Source organism: Poecilia latipinna, unplaced genomic scaffold (assembly GCF_001443285.1).
Source record: "Poecilia latipinna isolate Pla-1442-1.1 unplaced genomic scaffold, P_latipinna-1.0 Scaffold57, whole genome shotgun sequence".
Lineage (NCBI taxonomy): Eukaryota > Metazoa > Chordata > Actinopteri > Cyprinodontiformes > Poeciliidae > Poecilia > Poecilia latipinna.
Window position 1 is genome coordinate 170,153 of NW_015112673.1, and position 18,837 is coordinate 188,989.

Here is an 18,837-nt window from a genome sequence, read left to right on the forward strand (position 1 = left end):
ATGCAGGCTGCACAGTTTTTGAATTTGTTCATGATAATTGCAGTAGAACTCATCTGCCCATTATAAAAAGACACATGCAAAAAGCTCCAATTGTACAGTTACAGCTTGCCTAACATGGTCTGTTTAGCATCAAGCAAATATTACATTATGTACACTTGGACTTGAATAGCAGGAGGACTCGTATGAGAGCCTGCTGCCCATATTTGGGCTTCAATCCATAGCAGAACAAAAGTTTGGCATCTTTTAGAATCTCCCTTCAGGTCTGCGTCCATGATGATAAAGAGTCCAGAACAGCCCGCAGTGACCGGGTGTTCTTCGAGTAACCCCAAGTGTCAGACAGAACTCAGGGTTGAACTTTGGCAGTGCAGTCAGTCCCTCTTGGTTTTCATTTGTTAATTCTCCCTTTAAATTAGCAAGAGAATGTCAACACAACAGATGGACCACGACTTCAACAGGAAATAACCAATATTTTGAAGATCACTGGGGGGGTCAAGTTTCACTCTATGCACTGGTGCCTTGCTGCCAAACCAACATTCAGCATCACTACAACAATGCGTCATGTCTTCATATGTAACACAGTTTATGGCCAACGTCTGTTTGGCCCAGAATCTGATTTGAATGTCTGATTGTGGAGCATCACAACTATGATATTTCTTCTTTCTTTGGAGACAGGATGGCCATCAGTCTTAGTGCTGCTCTTTGAGTGAATTGAAACACTGCAGAATGGGATTATATAATATAGAACACTCTTATATGTACAGTAAGGCCTAGAGGAGTGAGTGTGTACTGTACAGGTTGGTTTGGAGTGGAAACCCTCTCGCCACGATGAAGCAATACAATTATGGCTGTTAGCCCGTACAGATTTATACAAATTCTAGTAAATGCACATGGCTTTTTGTGAAATATAACTCGCCAAGTATTCATTTGGAACCAAACGATAGTGGGAAAAAAAAAAAAGAAAAAAAAAAGACTGCACAGAAAAACTAATGTCACCACATGTATAAAAAGATTCTGTATTTACAACGTTTATGTGTCAGAAAGAATCACAAACAGGAACTAACAGCTGTGTTTATTTTGTGGGATATTCTTCAGGCTAAAAGGCAGTCACACAGATAAGAGCTTATCTAGCAGTGAGCTGTGGAAACCACTCCGTTTTCATATCTGAGCTGGCGGCTATCCTGATCATCAACGTTTCTAGGTTGTATAAGCAGCAATTCATACTTATCAATCTGCCAACCGAACCAAATTGACCCTGTTGACCTGTTTATTTACACCGGATTGGTTGCTCCTTTCGGGGGGGGGTTTTTTAAGTCAAATGATGCACACCACTTTCTGTCTACTTGTATCTACAGCCAAACATTTCCATATTTTCTTACCAGTCTATTTTCACTCAATTTACACACTGGTTACTGCTATCAAGGGTTTGCAAAGCAACAGTTTCAGAGCTGCTAAAAGGATCTGTTATACTGTTTATACCTTAAGGTCCTTTAAAAGAGATGAGAGAGGAAGTGACCGGAGCACTGTTTCCGTGTTTGCTGTCTCTCCTCCACCTGTTGCTGGGAAGCTGGCTGAATAACAGCTACTATCCTTTTCCCTTGTTTAGAACAAATAAAATGCCAACTCTTTGTATAGATTTCCAGTCACAAAAGGCCAAATCATGGTGCGAGAAACTATGACGATTTTATTAAAAATAACACTGTTTTTAAACTACAGTTCACAAATTATGAGCAGCAATAACCTAAACAGCCAACTTTACACTTTAACCAATCAGATAGCCCGATCAATTAAGAAGCTAATGTCAGCTAGTTACACTCCTGTTCATCTAAAAAAAAAAAAATAGAAAAAATGTATAACATTCTGTGCGATAAGACAATTATCTAAAAACTGCTAGTAAAATAATTTCATGTTTATTGAAATGTTTAATCTATGCATCAAAATAAAATATGGTATTGTATCAGTGTAACTAGAAGTATGTTATTTTGCAGCAACAAGACCATTAGCTACTTAAAATGTTCAAATAAAAGCAATTTGATCACTTTGGTTTTAAATCTTTGTCTAAATACTATAATACCATGAAACTGTGGTATTTTTTCCTCAAGGCATCTCAAAGAGCTTATGCCCGCTTCCTTGTCACATTTTGTAAAACAGAGTGGTTTGATTGTTATCTAAATCTTGTTGAATAAAATCTGGACAGATTAAGAAAGGAATAATTAGAAAAAGCTTGCTCCTTTACACCCGCTGACCTTTGTAGACCTTCAGGTGAGTTATCAGTAAGAAACAATACAAACCTGCCTGAACAAATCATGCTCTCAAGGATCAGTTTCTCCCTGTACCTTTTTTTAAACGTGTTGCATATTCAAAAACTTTAATGAGCAAACTATGTTTAACCAATCTACAACAGTCCCTGCAGCACATCCCGGATGTGCCACAAATTAAGTTTACAAAAGCTTAGAGACAGCTGGCAGACAGCAAATGTGTTAGGAAGAGTCTCATTACTAAAGCACACGGGCTTCACACAAATCTACCTTTCGTAAAACCTCTTAAATTAATGTCAGGATTTTCAGACTAACATTTTAAATAAGTGGAACTCTGCCTAAAGAGAGCTGGTTTGTGACAGTGCTAAGTCTGTTTGCCGCTGCTTATTTGCCCCAGTTTCTGTTACAGATGCACCAACGTTGGGTTTTTTGCAAAGCTATGAACTGTCAATGCAGATTTAAGAATCTTTGTAAGAGCTGCCATAACATTATTAGTGACATGATTTCTCATTAACTACGTACTAGAAGCAGACGAGATGTCACATTGTGTCAGAGAGATGGGTTTTGCAAATTTAAAACAAAGACACATTTATAAGGGAGTTGACATTTCAAAAGTCCTTTAGCAGCTCAAGTTTGTGATTGGAACAGTTATCAATTGTACCTCTACACAGCAATCCCAAGTGTAACCCCTAGATAATGTTCAATCCCATTTTAAATCTTATATATTTGCCAAAAAAAGCCAACATTTCCAAATCCAGCATGATCAATGTGGCTGAAACTGGACATTTTGGTTTTCTCTGTTTAGCCTTCCTGTTATCTGCTGAACTCAGCTCCAATTTCAATTTCTTGTGGCGGATTGTTCATTTTAAACCAATAAAAGCTGCATATAAAAGAAAACAAAACTGCAAAAATTCTAGATGGTGATGAAGCAACATGTCACCTGAAAGAACAGTTGATCCTGATATCCTTATAGAACACACTTTTCCCTTTTTAAATTTTCTTACACCTACTGTGCTTTCACTGATTTTATTTTTAAACCCCTCACTGGTGCAAACTTTGAGTCTTCTTCCCAAAGTAACAACGTCCACATATTAAGTGTGTTGCCACTTCTGTGGTTTGATATGGTACATCCACTGATCTGAAAAGGTATAAGGCTTTTGTGAGTTCTGACTGATTACATCACAAGTCAGGAGCACAAGCTGAAAATTGGACCATTTCACTGTGAATCTCTAGTTTCTGTATCAATGTTTATGTCAAAAAGTTATAGGACAAGCAAGATGGGCTAATTTGGGTAAAATTAGAGACAGTAATTCAAAGTACAGCTAATTGTAAGGTGAAAGATTACATATGCAAATATTGGATGATCTTAAAGCCAAGCTCCTAAATAACCTCTTTAAGCACTTCACACCCAGCAACATTGCAGAAACAAGACATTTAGCTTGTCAACCTTTATGATTAGTAACGAGCCCAATCTCTCACACACTGAGAGCAAAACAAACACAGCTGCTGTTGCTACAAGAAACAAAGACACAATGATTTTTTTTTTTTTTTTCTGTAAGACAGCCTCTTTACATGTATCTGCGATTTCAGCAATCACAGTCAAGCTAAATGTGATCTAGGGGCACAGGTACATCTGACTTGAAAAAGCCTAATGATTTGTCCGTTGCCTAGAGACACACTGTAGGCCTATGTACAGTATGTCTACTTGAAGCGCCCTCTAAAACAAGCACTGACATCTCCCGCTGATACCACGGCCCTGCCGGACGGGAGAAATGACGAGGGAGATCTGAATTAAAGGGTCTGGTGTCATGTCACGGCCTGTTAGCCCAAATAATGGCAACCAATCCTGAGTTAGCAGGAGTCTGCTAAAAGAAACCCACCACTGAAGGCACTTTTTTTTTTAAACAACAGTGCTTCTGTTCTAAGTAATTCAAGTTCAGGAAAGAATGGATCAGAACCCTCCATGTAAAGAGGACTTTCATACCTGTGTTACCTTTTCTCTCACTTTTGTTTGCCTCAGAAAAAGCATGTAGCTCAACCTAAAGCTCCTTCAGACAGGCGGGCGGGCGGGCGGGCGGGCGGGGGGCTGACGGAGAGGGAAAAGTGAAATCCCTCCGGAAAAAGGGAATCTTCTGAATCAAACGAGACTGAGGACAAAAACAAAGGCAATAGAAACTGAAATAAAACCAGACATAAAAAATAAAAAAATAATCAAAGTGCACAACTCAAAAACTGACGTGACAAAAAAAGTACATGAGTTTGAGCGTAGATATGACACAAAGCCTGCAAATCAGAGCTTCTGGTACAGTCTTAGACAGGCTTAGAGCAGGAGCCAGTTGAGAAGAGCACCTGGAAGTGACTCACGGCACTGATCCTCTGTGGTGGGTTATTAGATTGGTTGGTTGGTCCGTGTGAACATGCCATCTTTAACGTGTGTTCAAGAAGGGTGTAATAGCCCCACTGTGTTGTGGAGACAGAGCTTGGCAGGCCAGCTGACGGGTTGAAGGTGTGTGTGTGTGTATATATATGTGAGAGATGGGGCCGGATTCTTAATCGTCATCCCCACCCCCGTACATGTCAGCCAACTTCTTAAAACGGGGTCCCCAGTCGTTGAGGTAGTCATAGTCCTGGTCTCCTGTGCTGGAGGAGTTGAGGGAGCTGACTGAGCCGGCAGTGGAGCCGCTGCCCTCATAGTCAAAAACGAGCAGGGAATCATACGGAGGGGCCGTGGGGTCATTGTCTGCAGCCCGCAGACCCTGATGAGGACAAGAAGAGCAAACAAAGCAAACAAAAGATGAACTCACTCCATATTTACAGCAATAAAATAACGTAAACTATTCAGAAGGCTCTCTGCGATTATTGTTGCCCAGGTGTACAAAACAATTTAGAAAACATAAAGCAACCCAAGCCGAAAATGTGGGTGGATATGAAAAACGGTAAGTTTGCAGAATTGAAAAATTCTTCACTTTCACAAGTGGACTTTTGAACCAATCAGTTTCTGTGTTTCTACTTACGTTGGCGGAAGCCGCTGGCTAAGCCTCTCCGTCACATCAGCTGATCGTTATCCACTAATATAGAGTTGTGTCCCGTGGACACGGACATTTTCAGGTTGAGCTGTTTTAAACGACTGGGTCAAGCTTCCCCTTTGCCAACTTTGACCCCCATTTTGTACCTACAATTTTGTGCCTGTCCCTGCTGTCGCAGGGCGAGAGGTGAGACAAGTTGGCAGTCCATTACAGCTCTGACAAAGACAGATAATGAAGCATGCCTTTATTTATAACCCAGGAGAGATTAGACAGGAGAAGCGTGTGTTTTCCAGAGTTTTCCCTTCCAGACTGCAAAATGTGGTGGGAAAGTGTTAAATGAATCATGCAAGACTTGCAGTAGCCAATGTATTGGCAATTGTGCTGCAATTTCATGCCATAAGCTTGTTTTTATTCAGTTCGGGAATGACATGGTTGCAAAAAAATTTCAGCGACAGGGAACTACTGCCGAGAACAGTGAGCACTTTGTAGAAGAGGGGGGGGATTTTTCCAGTCCTGTTAATTAATTTGGAATGCTGGCAGAAGGGGATGTTAGAAGATACAGACAGCCAAGGCTCATGCAAAAGACTAACTTAAGACCCACAACTAGGAGGATCCATGCAAAACCAGCTGTACTGAGCTTTTTATTTTAACCCCCCTCCAGTTTTTAGGTCTCCAGCTCTCAACCAAAATGTTTCTAAGATAGCTATTAAGTTTTGAAATGAAGTGTTCAGCTGTTGGAGAGTTTGGTGCAAAAAGTATAAAAAGCTTAGCAGATATAATTTTATGGATTCTGGGTATGGATGTGCAGTAAAAAATTATGCTGATCAAAGCTCCATTACAGGCACTTCAGGCTTCATCTCATAAAGCTCCTTCCAGTTCTGTGCTGTTTATGGTAGGGGGTACACGCTTGTCTAGAACAATGCCGTTCTCTAGCAAGTTAAAATTCAGTGGAGGAGCATATATTTGACTATTCTAGGTCAAAAATGTGTGCTTTGCATAAGTATTCATGGCCGCTGAACTATTTCCGATTTTGTCCCATTACAGCCACAAATGTCAATGTTTTAATGGGAATTTTATGTGACGGACCAACCTGAAATTGCCCATACTTGTGAAGCGAAAGAAAAAAGATTGAGGATTCTCAAATTTTCTTAAGCAACCTATTTACGTAAATAGAGTACATCTGTGAGTAATTTATCATCTGTAGAAGTGTTCGGTGAAGGCCTCAGAGATTTATTAGAGAACATTAGTGAACAAACAGCACGATAAAGACTGAAGAACACAACAGAAAAGTCGGGGATGAAGCTACGGAGAAGTTTAAAGTGATCTTAGATGATAAAACAATGTCTCAAGCTTTGAGCATTTACTAGAGCGCTGTTTAATTAATCATGTGAAAGCGGTAAGTGTGGAACAATAGCAAACCTACCATGTTCACATGTAGGTTTGCTGACAGGCCAGAAAAAATGGGCCTTACTTAATCAAGAGGAGCTAAGAGACCCTTGGTTATTCTGAAGGAGCGGAAGATCCACAGCTCAGGGTAGTTGAGCAGTCTGCAAATGCAGAACAGTGGCAAGAAGAATGGAGTTTTTGAAAGAAAGTCATAAGGAGAGGTGGAATAAGCCCCCTCTTCAGTATGGCCAGGTAAGCTGCTCAGGGCTGATCTGACATGCAGGGCAATCCTGGGAGAAAACCTGTTAGAGACTGAAAACAGACTTAAGACTGGGATTCATCAACCAGCAGGACAACAATCCAAATTAGATGTCCAGATGTGGTTAGGAGAACATCATGTTCATGTAGAATGGTCCAGTACAGGCCCAATCCTTAATCCAATTAAAAATCTGTGCTGGTCATTCACTGAAAATACCAATAAAAGGCACTGAAAAGCAAACAGAATACAAATAAAATCTTGTGGGTGAAATGTAAAAATAAATACACTAATAAATAAAATAATTCGGCATACAAGTTTTTGTATTCTCATCATTTGCTGTAGTAGCTGTGACATTGCATTTTGTAAAAAAGAATTGAAAAGTGTTTTTCATTCAGTGCCGCGGTTTTAAAGAAAAACATATGAGGGCCACCGACCTCGAGGTGAGGCAGGTGAGGAGAACAGCCCTTGTTGACTCGAGAGAAATAAAGAGAAAAGCCTAAAAAGCTCCATCCCCCGTGGATTCAGAACGTAGCAAAAACACCATGTGTTTGCCGTGTTTGAGTTTAATCGGACTGCTGGAGCGAGATCAGGTGAGTTTATGTGTGTGAGACAGAGACAGACAGACAGAGAGTCAAGGCTGGATGGATCAAAGCTGAACAGCTGCCAACACCTCTCGAGTGTGAACGCGTTGTCATGAGTCTGTCAATCAGTATTTCCTCGCATAAACGTGCCAGCGTCTGAGTTTTGTGTGTATTTATGAGTGTTTGGAGGGTGGGGTGGCTGTAAAGTGAAGGAAAACTAGTTGTTGTCATGTCATCCCCCCCACCAAAAAAAAAAAAAAAAAACAAGCAAAAATTTACAAATCGCACTATGTGTCGCATGGAAGCACGACTGAAAAGTTACTGCACCGTGCGATAAGCAACTTTATAGCTAACGCACGGATTCGACACATGCCAGACATACAAATGTCTCTAAAATCACCTCATGGATAAAGTCTCCAATGTCTCCAGGATGGGGCACAACTGGTCTGATGGGGTACTGAGACTCTGGGATGATGGGCCTCTCGTCAACTCTGCGTACGCCAGGCGGCTTGCTGATGATGTGTTCTAAAGAGTCGGGCTGCTGCAGCTGGCTCAAGTCGTAGTCCTGCAACGCCACAGAGGTAGAGGCACATGAGCAGCGTAAGCATGGACACAGGCTTTGGTGTGCATGCGGACGTGTGGCCTGTCTCTCTGAAGCTCTCACTTGATCCTCCTCTCCTCCGCCCTCCTCGTCGTATTTGAGGATGTTGTCTCGGACGTCATCTTCGGGGTCAATCAGCAGCTGCTTCGTCTGCCTCTCCTTCTCCCTGCGCTTGATCCACACCACAAACAACAGCACCATGCCTGCAACAATTCACAAAGGAACCTCACACAGCTGCAGGATGTGCTGCAACAACACAAAATCAACTGACACCTTTACTTATTGATGAAGTGATGTCTTCAGCCTTGCTAAGGGATCTACACACAGCACCGAAGCACAGCAGTGTGTAAAGCTAAGGGCTTAGGTTGGAAAAAAAAAAAAAAAGTTCTGGAAGAAAAATAAGAGTGTAGCCTAATTCTATTATCATTAATTTCAATTTGATTTGCACAATTCTGGGTCTCACTGTAAATATTTTCAAAACTACAATGGTGTGGTTTGTAATCGTGCTGGGGTTGAAGTGTTAAGCCATTACAATGCAACTTTCTGTTCAGCACTATTAATGAAAAGCACGGCTCATTGCACTTTCGCTGTGGGGACCTCGACATTTCAAATGTCTAAGAAGAAAAAAAATCAGTATCCGGAAACAACCTTGTGTCTAACCCTTTTGTATCATTTCCTCCTGTAAACATTGGATGCCAACCGTGTCTCGTAAGCTGTAAAATAAGTTCCCCCTGTCCCACCTCAACCATTTAAATCATATCTGGTTCACTTCAGGTTGCAGTGGATATTACACTCGGCACTGCATGTGCATGTTACATACTTGATCTCGATTTGGGGACAAACATGTGCCTGTTTAGCTTGTTTGTCTTTTTGGTACTCCAAAATTGTATTTACTTGATGGTCATGTGCTCAGAAATTGGCTGGTTTGAACAAGCTTTAGCTTGATCTGCCCTGACCCAGGTGGAATCTCAAACATGCGAACTTTACATAATATGCTCATGCATAATTTCTAAATACCATCAGGTACTGGTAACCACAGCGATTTCTTCTAAGTTATTACTGCAGGAAGACAACTAAAAGCTAGCTGTTTTAATATCACTGAGGGCTTTAGAAATTAGGTCAAGTGAGGTACTAAGAAACCCTTACAGAGTATTTTCAATGGAGACACAATGTTTTTTTTGTTTTGTTTTTGTTTTTTTAACTGCTTAAGGGAGCTAGACCTTTATGTGTGCTGGTTATGTTGCACTTTTGGTTGTTTTGCACCCACAAGGTTGCTCTGTCTTTATTATATTGCGTTTTCAAACTTTGCATCTGATGGATTAAGCGGCCTTTAAAACGTGGGCCGCGTCCACATTGTCTTGCAAATACAAATAGAGACTGTTGTTTACAGCTAGAAAGACTAACTGGGTTAATTATGTTGAGGTAAGATGCAAAAAAAACAGTTTAAGATTTCAACTCTAAATATCTAAAATCTATTTTAACAGCAACTTGTCTTTGCTTCAAGAAATATTTAGTGTTTGTAAATTATATATCTAAAAAGATAATCAGAATTGGCTAAAATATATATTGGCCTGTCAGACTTTTAGAAGATTGCTGTAAGTCATAAGATCTTAAATTGGCAATAAATCTCTGAGTGCAACATCTTTAATATTTACTCCGGGCTTAGTTGTGAATTATGCAAGTATAACTTGTGGCTCTTAGTTGATCTGTAGGTTTGTGTGAGCTGATCAGGGTTTGAGCTACTCAATGGAGTGAGAAAGAGTTCAGATAACATGAATTATGACAGGAATACATGAGGATGTGTTTGAAAATCAGTGTGTAAAACAGATTGTATTCTTTGTCAGGCGGCCATTGTACGAAGGTCTACAAGTAAATATGTGGACCTCTTTAGAAGCATCAAGGTTTCAGTGAACGAGTCCATTAAGGACACTTACACAGCAGTATGATGATGCAGATGAGGATGAAGATGATGGCTCCAGTCCCCAGGCCAGCGGCCGCGACAGCACCAAGTGTGGTACAGTCTCCATTGTCATCGCACGGACAAACCTTCACTTTGATGACAGACCTGTTGGACAACGGAGGGTTGCCAGAGTCTGACACAATGATAGGGACCTCGTACATTCCTGGTTCTAAGTAGACCTGGTACCGAAGAGCGAGACGGGCATAATCACCTGAGCAAAACGAAGAGGGAAAAACACTTGTTAAGAAATAACCATGTTCATATTTATTGTTTTGAAACTACATTTCTTTCTTGTGTCAGAAGACTTCGGGCACAAAATTAGACATTTTACTTAAAAGACTAGATCTTTCTACTCCATGTTAAGCATATTATTATTCATACTTTGCATCCCCTTGTTATTAACAAAGCCAAAGGTTTTATTATTTAAACATTTACGTCATGTGAATGAATTAAAAGCATAAACAAGATGTCAGCCTCTGGTAAGTTTATCTGGCAGTTAATTTCATATTCCATAAAAAAAGGAAACACTGGATCTCTGTTTGAAATTGCGGGTTGGGTCACACATTTTTACACAGTGTTCTACTTGCTCAGTCCATTGACCATATTCTCAAATGCTGGGAATAATCAAGATACAATTAAGTTTATTTTTTATGCTAAACATTGTTTCTCTTTTCATCTACCTGAGTTCATTCTGATGAAAAATTATTTAATTTCGGTACATTTGCATGTTTAACAATGGGACTTACACTTCAGTCAATGTCCCTTGATATAGTTCTACAGTAGCTAGGATCCATCAACGCCTAATTAAATTCAGTGGGTATAATTTGGAAAGACACAAGCCTAATGGAAAACAAATCTATGGCATAATGAGACAATAGCCACAAAATTGTGAGGCAAAATGGCATCAAGGCACATGTCTGGGAAAGATACGAGACAGTATCTGTAGCAATAAACATTAGGGATTATAATTATGTCCAATGGAATGGAAATACAATGGAAATAATTACAGAGTGCATCGACGAAAGACTGCAAGAACTTAAAATCCAAACATGGTGATGGCAGGATCATACTGTGGTTTCACAGAACCTTTGTAGAAGTCTTGGAATAAGTTAACAAATTTGGACCCGAACCCAGAATTGCTCGTCTGGAGAGTCATGATGGCTGAGGACCAGCGCTCCTCATCCAATCTGGCTGAGTTTGTGTTTCTGCCATGTGGACTGGGTAGATTTCCAAATGAAAGGTGTGCCAAGCTTCTGCATTATTCTCAAGAAGATTTGTGTTTTGTTTTTTGTTTTTTTTATGAACAAATCACTTGAAAATCTGTTGTTATCCGATTCTCAAATCAGAAGTGGAAGCACAAAGTACAGTAATAAAGTGGTATAATAACGAACCAAGAAAAAACATCCAACATCCACAATTTTCTGTTTCAGTTATCTACCTGCATCATGTAACATTTACAAGAGGTTATACACTAGCAAGAATGGTGGAAAAAATTAATGATAAAAGTTTTATTTGTTTAGTCTTTTCATTTTTTCAGAGGCAGCTACTCACCACTGATCCGTGCAATGGTCCAGTTGCGTCGGATGCTGCTGGGGAAGTTGGGCAGCTCGAAGACAAAGGGTCCAGCGTTGGGATCCGTGTCAGCATCGGCGGCAGTGATGTTGACACCATTGACGTTTTTGTTCATCCTTTCGCAGATCTGAGACTCCCTTGGTACGAGAGCCGGGGGGTTGTCATTAATATCTATCAAATAGATCTGCAATGTGCCTGTGCCGCTGGCTTCAGGAGAGCCTGGGAGGAGGAACAGAAAGATAAAAAAAAAAATAAAAAAAAAATAACATCATGACAGAAGGAGAAGAAGATGACAAGTGAAGATGTGTGCAGTGAAGGGGAGGACGGACGGAGAGAGGAAACAGAGAAGTTGTGGCCCATCAGAGGAAATGTAAAAATAATGAAATACGAATAAAAGGAGAAATTAAACAGCAACAGACATGAGGTGAAATGAGCATTGTTCATTCATGGTTATGATGTTGGAGGTAGGAGTGCTGTCAGGCTGGGGGATAGTTTCAACTTTTGAAAGAAATACTTCTGACAGTTTTGCTTTTCACTTCATCTTTTGGCCTCACAGCCAAATCAATCCCATCACAGTCGATGCAGATGCAGGCAGAGCACATCGAATCACACGGAGAGGGGTTAGGCACAATAATGATGACTGTAATATAACAAAACAGGTCCTTGTCTGTGTGTATTTACACAATGCTGTGAGTCATCTTTGATACTGGACACAAAGGCTACTTTCCATGCAGCAAAAAACATTGTTTTCTGAAGACGAATGGGACTTTTCAGCGTAAAAAAAAAGGTACCCAGTGTCAAATATAAACTAAGTATAAAAAAAAATTGCAAAAATGATCCACAGTTCAGACCAGAAGCTGACCGTTGGCTTTATGTAAGGGAACGAATATAATTTCAATTCTGTCAGTGTGAAAACTCACTGAGCCATTGTTTTTCCAGCATGGTCTGATTACACAACATACAACTTCTGTGATTTTACTAAGCAAGCTTTGAGCACAGATGTTTGAATTTACAATGGTTAACATATACAGCAATAGCATCGTGTGAGACATCAGTTTTATTGCCAGTGGTTTAGGAGCATTACACAAAGATGGGTGGATTAGTTTGCATGTGATTTTCTTTTTCAATTTCATCTCAAATCACCGTTCATCCAGTTGACAATTGTACACAATTGTGTGTCCCACCAGGACAAAGATCTTAAGCACACAGCCAGCATTAAGCCTATAGTTTGGGCCAACCTTACCGAGGGGGCTCGGTAAGGTTGCATAGTATGCATAGTATGCATAGTTTTGATAAGAATTAAAATGTTAGATATTTAAATTTGTGCTTACAATTGTTGACTTTAAAATGAATTGAAGTATAATTGTATATTACACCACAGCCTCACTTCAAAAAAGTCTAATATGTCCTTGTTTTACAGGGGAAAAAAAGTAATTACAAACAGCATACAGTGAATTTACTTGTGTTGTATTCAGCCAAATTAATTTATTTGACCTTATTATTCATTTAACTGTTAAAAGTGAAACTGCTTTTAAAGATAAGCATACTTGTTTTTTGTTTTCAGAATCTGTTTAACACACTGCAAAGCCTCATTACGTCAACACATTATTTTCTTCAACAGCTTCTCACAGGTAAAGCAGCTTACACACATGTGGAAATGGTGGCTTCGCAGTTTCAAAGAAGTGTTGCACTTCATCCCACATTTAGTCTGCAGAAAGTCAACTTGTAAAATTTGCTCTGATGCTTTAGGCGGGCCATAGCAGGTGCTGTTTCAACAGCAATACTGCCAGCTTTGGACTGCAATAACATGCACTGCTGCACATAGAAACACTCACACCCCATCTACAGACACAATTTTGAAGCCGTTGTGTTGATTGAACAGAGTAACAGACCATTACCAACGACATTTATGGAAAATTGGGAATAAAGGATAGACATTTAACAATTGGGGAAGTGAAATAGCTGAGCAAGAAAACAAACATGAAAAGGTGTGTGTGTGTGTGTGTGTGTGTGTGTGTGTGTGTGTGTGTGTGTGTGTGCAGCAGCAAAATGAGACACAAAAAAAAATCCCCCAAAAAAGGGGGATTTTAGTGACATAAACCCTTGAGCCGCTTATTGAGAGAGAACCACGGGGTGACGACCCTTAGCTGCCTCCAATTACAAGTCATTTTGCTGTCATGCCCTAATGGCAGAGCCACTGCATGGACTCCCCCAACCTTAGGGCCTATCTCTGAGATCAGATAAGGGCAATGCAATTTAAGAAGATTTATGCAAATCTTACAGATCTGCCAATTAAGCGTGGCTACAGAGCAAGACATTTCCCAAAGAGGAAAAAGGCACAGCTGAGGAGAGGTCAGAATGAGTTTGTTGACTCATTATGACCTCTGTGATCTTTGTTGCAGATCAAACTACATGTTTCATCTATTTGGACTACTCATTAGTAATTTAAAACAGATTTCTTTTGTAACGGCATCTAGACATAGTCCATGGGTAAATAGAAACGAATTGTAAATAGTTATGTAATTTTAATAAACTGTTTATATAGTAAAAAAAATATGTCATGTAAAGCTGGATGAAAAAAAAAACAAACATCTGATGAAAAAATGAATACAACATAATGTATGATAGGCTTTAACCAAATTTGTTACAAAAAGTTCTTAATTAAATTCAAGAAGTAAGACTGCTTGATTATGAACAAATTATAACTGTTTTGGTCAATACTGAATTTCATTATTTATTATTTTACTAAGGATGGAACAGAAAATTTCTAATATAATTCAAAACCATGAACTTTTATTTTGAATGCAATCTGAAGGCTGTAGGAGAAACTCAATTATCTGTATCAGCTTTAAAACAGGGTGGGAACCGACGGAGCAACCGGTGCTCAATGAAAAGGCTTAGAACAATATTCACTTTGAAGAGTCCCCATTAGGTTCTGCATATGTACCTGAAAATGCTGCTAGAATCGCTTCTGATTGTTAAAAAAAACAAACCAAAACAGAAGAGAAGGTTTTATTTACTAGAGCCCTAGTGAATAGTAGAGCCCTACTTGGCAGCCAAAATAATCTGGCAAATGAGTGAGATTCACTACAATAGCTTATCTTTTAACCTTAAGCTAGCCAGTTGTAAAAGCTGGGCTTTTTGCTACAAGGTTAGTGACGTCTGCCAAGACGAGAGGTTGCACATAAAATCATCACATAGCTTTGAAGCTTTAGCAGTATTGGCCACATTAGCCAGCATGGATATTTTAATATGTTTAAAATTCAGAGAAAATGTCAAAACAAAAGCAGAAAATTAAGCTAAGTTAATCATAAAAATGACATTAATACAAAAATAAATTAATTTGTTTTTTTCAAGGGTGGTTTCCCATGCATATTGTCATTACCTATTGATTTCACTGACACTAAAAGATCGTGCATCAGGAATATTAACAAATGTTTTTTTTTTTTTCCTTTTTTGTTTTGACTAGTTATAAATATTTTTAGGCATCCAAGCATCTTCATCACAATTTTCATTACACATGAACATAAATGCAGAAACATGTTTCACAAACACAGACTTTCACACACATGGCTATAAGAACAGAATTCCCAGACTTTTCCCCTCATTTTGTGGTACTGCTAATCCCGGCCATGTATGGGAGACATGTGGAAGCAGCTTGCCACAGCTGATAGGAGAATTAAGTGGGCTTTAACCAGCTAAATAAATAATTATGTTTGTGTAAATTTCTCAAAGGGATTTGTCTTAATTCTCTTTTTCGAGATGTCAGGAGTGGAGAAAAGGCATCTAAGAGCTGACCATATGTTCTTTGATGAGCACATCCACACGAACAATACTGTACAGGCATTTACTAAAGGGGTGGACAGCAAGGGGGAAACTGGAAGTGTGCTTCTCACCATGCTGTCAACACCTCTTCACCGTCCCTCTCTAATATTCTTACCGCTTCACAGCACTTTTACCATAATCTCTCCGATGTTATTGCAACACCTACAAAGTCACATCTGCAGGAAGCATTTGCCTCCTCAGATTTATTAGGTCTTTGCTTATTTCACTTACATTTTTCAGATCAAAAAACATCCATCCATCCATCCATCCATCCATCCATCCATCCATCCATCCATCCATCCATCCATCCATCCATCCATCCATCCATCCATCCATCCATCCATCATTATAAATTAGGCCAAGAAAAAAAAAGAAAAGGATATTTAACGCAGTAAGAGGATGTCAGCTTCTCCACCTCACAGTCAGCTGCACATACATTGATATTTTCAATCATTGCAATTGACTGCACAGAAACACACACGCACACATAAAAGAGCTGCACATGAGAGCATTTACAGATGCAAACACTTAGAAATACTACTAAGTTTTTAGGCCGGTTCAACTTAAAGTAAACACAGCAGAGAGCTGTGTGTCACTGATAAGGCAATTTGGAAAGGGGAAAAAGGCATTTCCTACTTGAAGAGAAAAAAAAAAAGCAAAAACACTCAATTCCAGTTGAGTAAAGTGGAACTTATTTGTTTGCTGTGATTGAGTTTGTGCTTGGTTAGGCTTAAGTTTCAACTTTGAGGCAGAACAAATAACACATGCGACAGAAATGACAGGAAATAGAGGGAGAAGTCAGGTCTGGACTGAAGATAAAACACGGAGAGAGGAGAGGATCAGCAGTGTGACCAGCTGTGTGAATCCAGGATTTTCTTTGAGGTAAGCTCAGTTGTGCAGTTTTCAGACTCTGCATCAACCTTTTATGCTGTTAAATTCAGACAAAAAAAAAGTTAAGGTTTGATTTACATTCTGATTCGGAGGGATTTTTTTAGAAGACACATGTTTGAATCTATAAATCCTTGGAAATTTGAAAGTTCAAGATTCTTAGCTCCCTCCATGGAACACAATTATCTTGATAGATGCATTTTAATTTGCATCCATTTTGGGATATTTATATTATGTTAGAGGAGTTAGCAAAAAACAAAGGACAGGAATTGTTTTCTCTTGGTAGTAAATTAACCGTTGCTGCATTAAGAAACTATAAAATGCAAACAAAGAGGAGAAAAAAACTGCTTCTTACCATTGTCTGTAGCCAGAAACGTAGCTTCGTATATGTTGTTTTTTACGTAGACGGACTCCCGGTCGAGCATTCCAGTTGTTACAATCTGACCGCTGGTTCTGTTGATAGACAGCCAGTTTGCCGGGTCGTTCAGCTTTGAATACCTAAACACACGTGGACAGATCGAAGGAGAAGTTAGCGTTGGCGGTTCTGCATCTATAAGCAATCATGTCTTTCCTCTTGGGTCTGCGAATACACAGATTACTTCCTAACACACATCTGCACAAAAATCAAAACAGCCTGACCTTCACAGCATTTAATTCTTCATTGACTTCTTTCTCAGAGCCTGAAGCCTACAGTCAATTTCACCTCATTTTTGCGCTTGTGTGTACCAGGCAGTGATGTCAATTGCTGCCCAGCTTAAGCACTGCTGCAACTCTGCGTGTGTGTGTTTGTTAAAGGTAGCACGTTTTTTTCTAGGGAGAGTTTGATTTAATGTGGGACGCTATTAAGCTGTCGAACCGGGTAGTACACATGCATATTTAGCTCTTTCATGTTTGCAGATGTGCATGAAGGAGCCGTGGGGACTCACTGATGGGCTCCTGGCACTGATCAATGGACAGGAAAGTCGATGAGGTAGCAGGTGGCAGCAGTCCTCTGGGATAAGATCGGAATAGGAACAAGGGATCATCTATGGGATTGAATCCCAATCTTCGCTCTGATCTCACTGTTCTGGTTCCTCAAGCTTTTGTTGCTTTCGGCCTTTTCTATGCTTTCAGTTATATCTGATCCCCCCCCTCAACTCATGTCGCCTCACCTCATCTAGCCGTAGTTGGTATTCATACATTTTCTTATCCCTGTGTGTATCCTGTCATCCTTGCCTCGTTCGCACTGCGATACAGAGTTCACCATCTGCAACCTCTCTTAGCCGCAATCTCACTTTCACATGTAAAAGTATCATCTGCGAACATGTGACACCTTGACCTCACACAACAAGGTTTCTAGCATCACTGTGATTTCATTTACTGGAAGTCAGCTAGGCCAGATGGACTACTTTTTATTCCATATATCCGTCAGGTTTTAAATCTAACCATATCGAAATGGATTTGACCTTCTTTTTGCTTTTATGTTTACTAAACTGCACTTTAGTGCAAAACCTGCTTTTTATCGGTCATAGAAAAAATACACATGGATATGATTCTGCTTAAATGGAGACAAAAAAAAAAAAAGCTTTAGAAGGATGGGTGGCAGCAGGTAGTAATGACCAGGGTGTAAGGCAGAGAGTAAAATTTCTCCCCCGCAGAGAGGGCGGTGGGATTTTCCCAGCAGGCAGTGGGCACGATCCCAGGAACAGTGAATTGCAGAGAAGGGGATCATGCTGGTGACATTCCCACACTTTAAAGAGCCGCAGCTACACAAGGTAGTCTGGCCTACACCCACAGATTGTAAAACCATCATCAGGAACTCAGTGAACTCAGATATAACTGTAAGTCGGGAGGAGTGGAAGAGAGGGTGAAGGAAAGGAAAAGATGGTGAGTTGAAATAGGTGGGAGGAAAAAGACACAAAGCAGAAGAGATTTAGACATACTTGCGTCACTGTGCGATCAAATTCAACTGTTACATTTAGGTCTGATTTGATACCTGCGGCACTTTCAATTATTTAACTCCACTGCAAATAAGTTTTTTTTTATTTTAATACTATTCCATTTTTTGCAATAAACAGATGACAGAAATATAAGCCAAGGTAATGCACAAATGTTTAGAAAAGTACGTCTTTGCTTTGCACATCAAAGGAATAAGGTGCAAAAGTCAGTAAAGTAACTAGATATTCCTGCAAATATAGTTGAAAACATAAGTTGCAAACTTTAAATAACACAAGACATGATTTCTGGTTGGATGAAAAAGAGGAAGCTTTGTACAGGTGCCTCCAGATTTGGAATCACAGGCATCAAATGATGTTATATCTGCCACTGCAACTGAAATTAGCAAGAGTTATTCAAATGCTACATTGATGAACAGATAATAACATGACTTAGCTACATGCTAAGCTATGAAGGAGCTTTTTTTGCACAGACAAAAATACTGTCATCTCTGGAAGTTGCATCCTTGAAATGGCTTCAACAGGAAGGTGCCTTTTTATAGAAAAGCCA

The 18,837-nt window shown here is 39.7% G+C and overlaps 1 protein-coding gene across 1 annotated transcript in view; it reads right to left on the reverse strand.

The window, feature by feature from the left end:
* Window positions 1–1,302: 1,302 nt before the first annotated feature.
* The window catches only part of LOC106961215 (cadherin-4-like), a 300,834-nt gene continuing 283,299 nt past the window's right edge, over window positions 1,303–18,837 (reverse strand). Inside the window, exons 12-17 of the mRNA XM_015054789.1 lie at window positions 16,709–16,851; window positions 11,620–11,859; window positions 10,043–10,279; window positions 8,172–8,311; window positions 7,908–8,072; window positions 1,303–5,011 (exon numbers count right to left, since the gene is read on the reverse strand). Coding sequence (XP_014910275.1) covers window positions 4,805–5,011; window positions 7,908–8,072; window positions 8,172–8,311; window positions 10,043–10,279; window positions 11,620–11,859; window positions 16,709–16,851 — 1,132 coding nt within the window. The 3' untranslated portion in view covers window positions 1,303–4,804. The remainder of the gene's footprint in view (window positions 5,012–7,907; window positions 8,073–8,171; window positions 8,312–10,042; window positions 10,280–11,619; window positions 11,860–16,708; window positions 16,852–18,837) is intronic.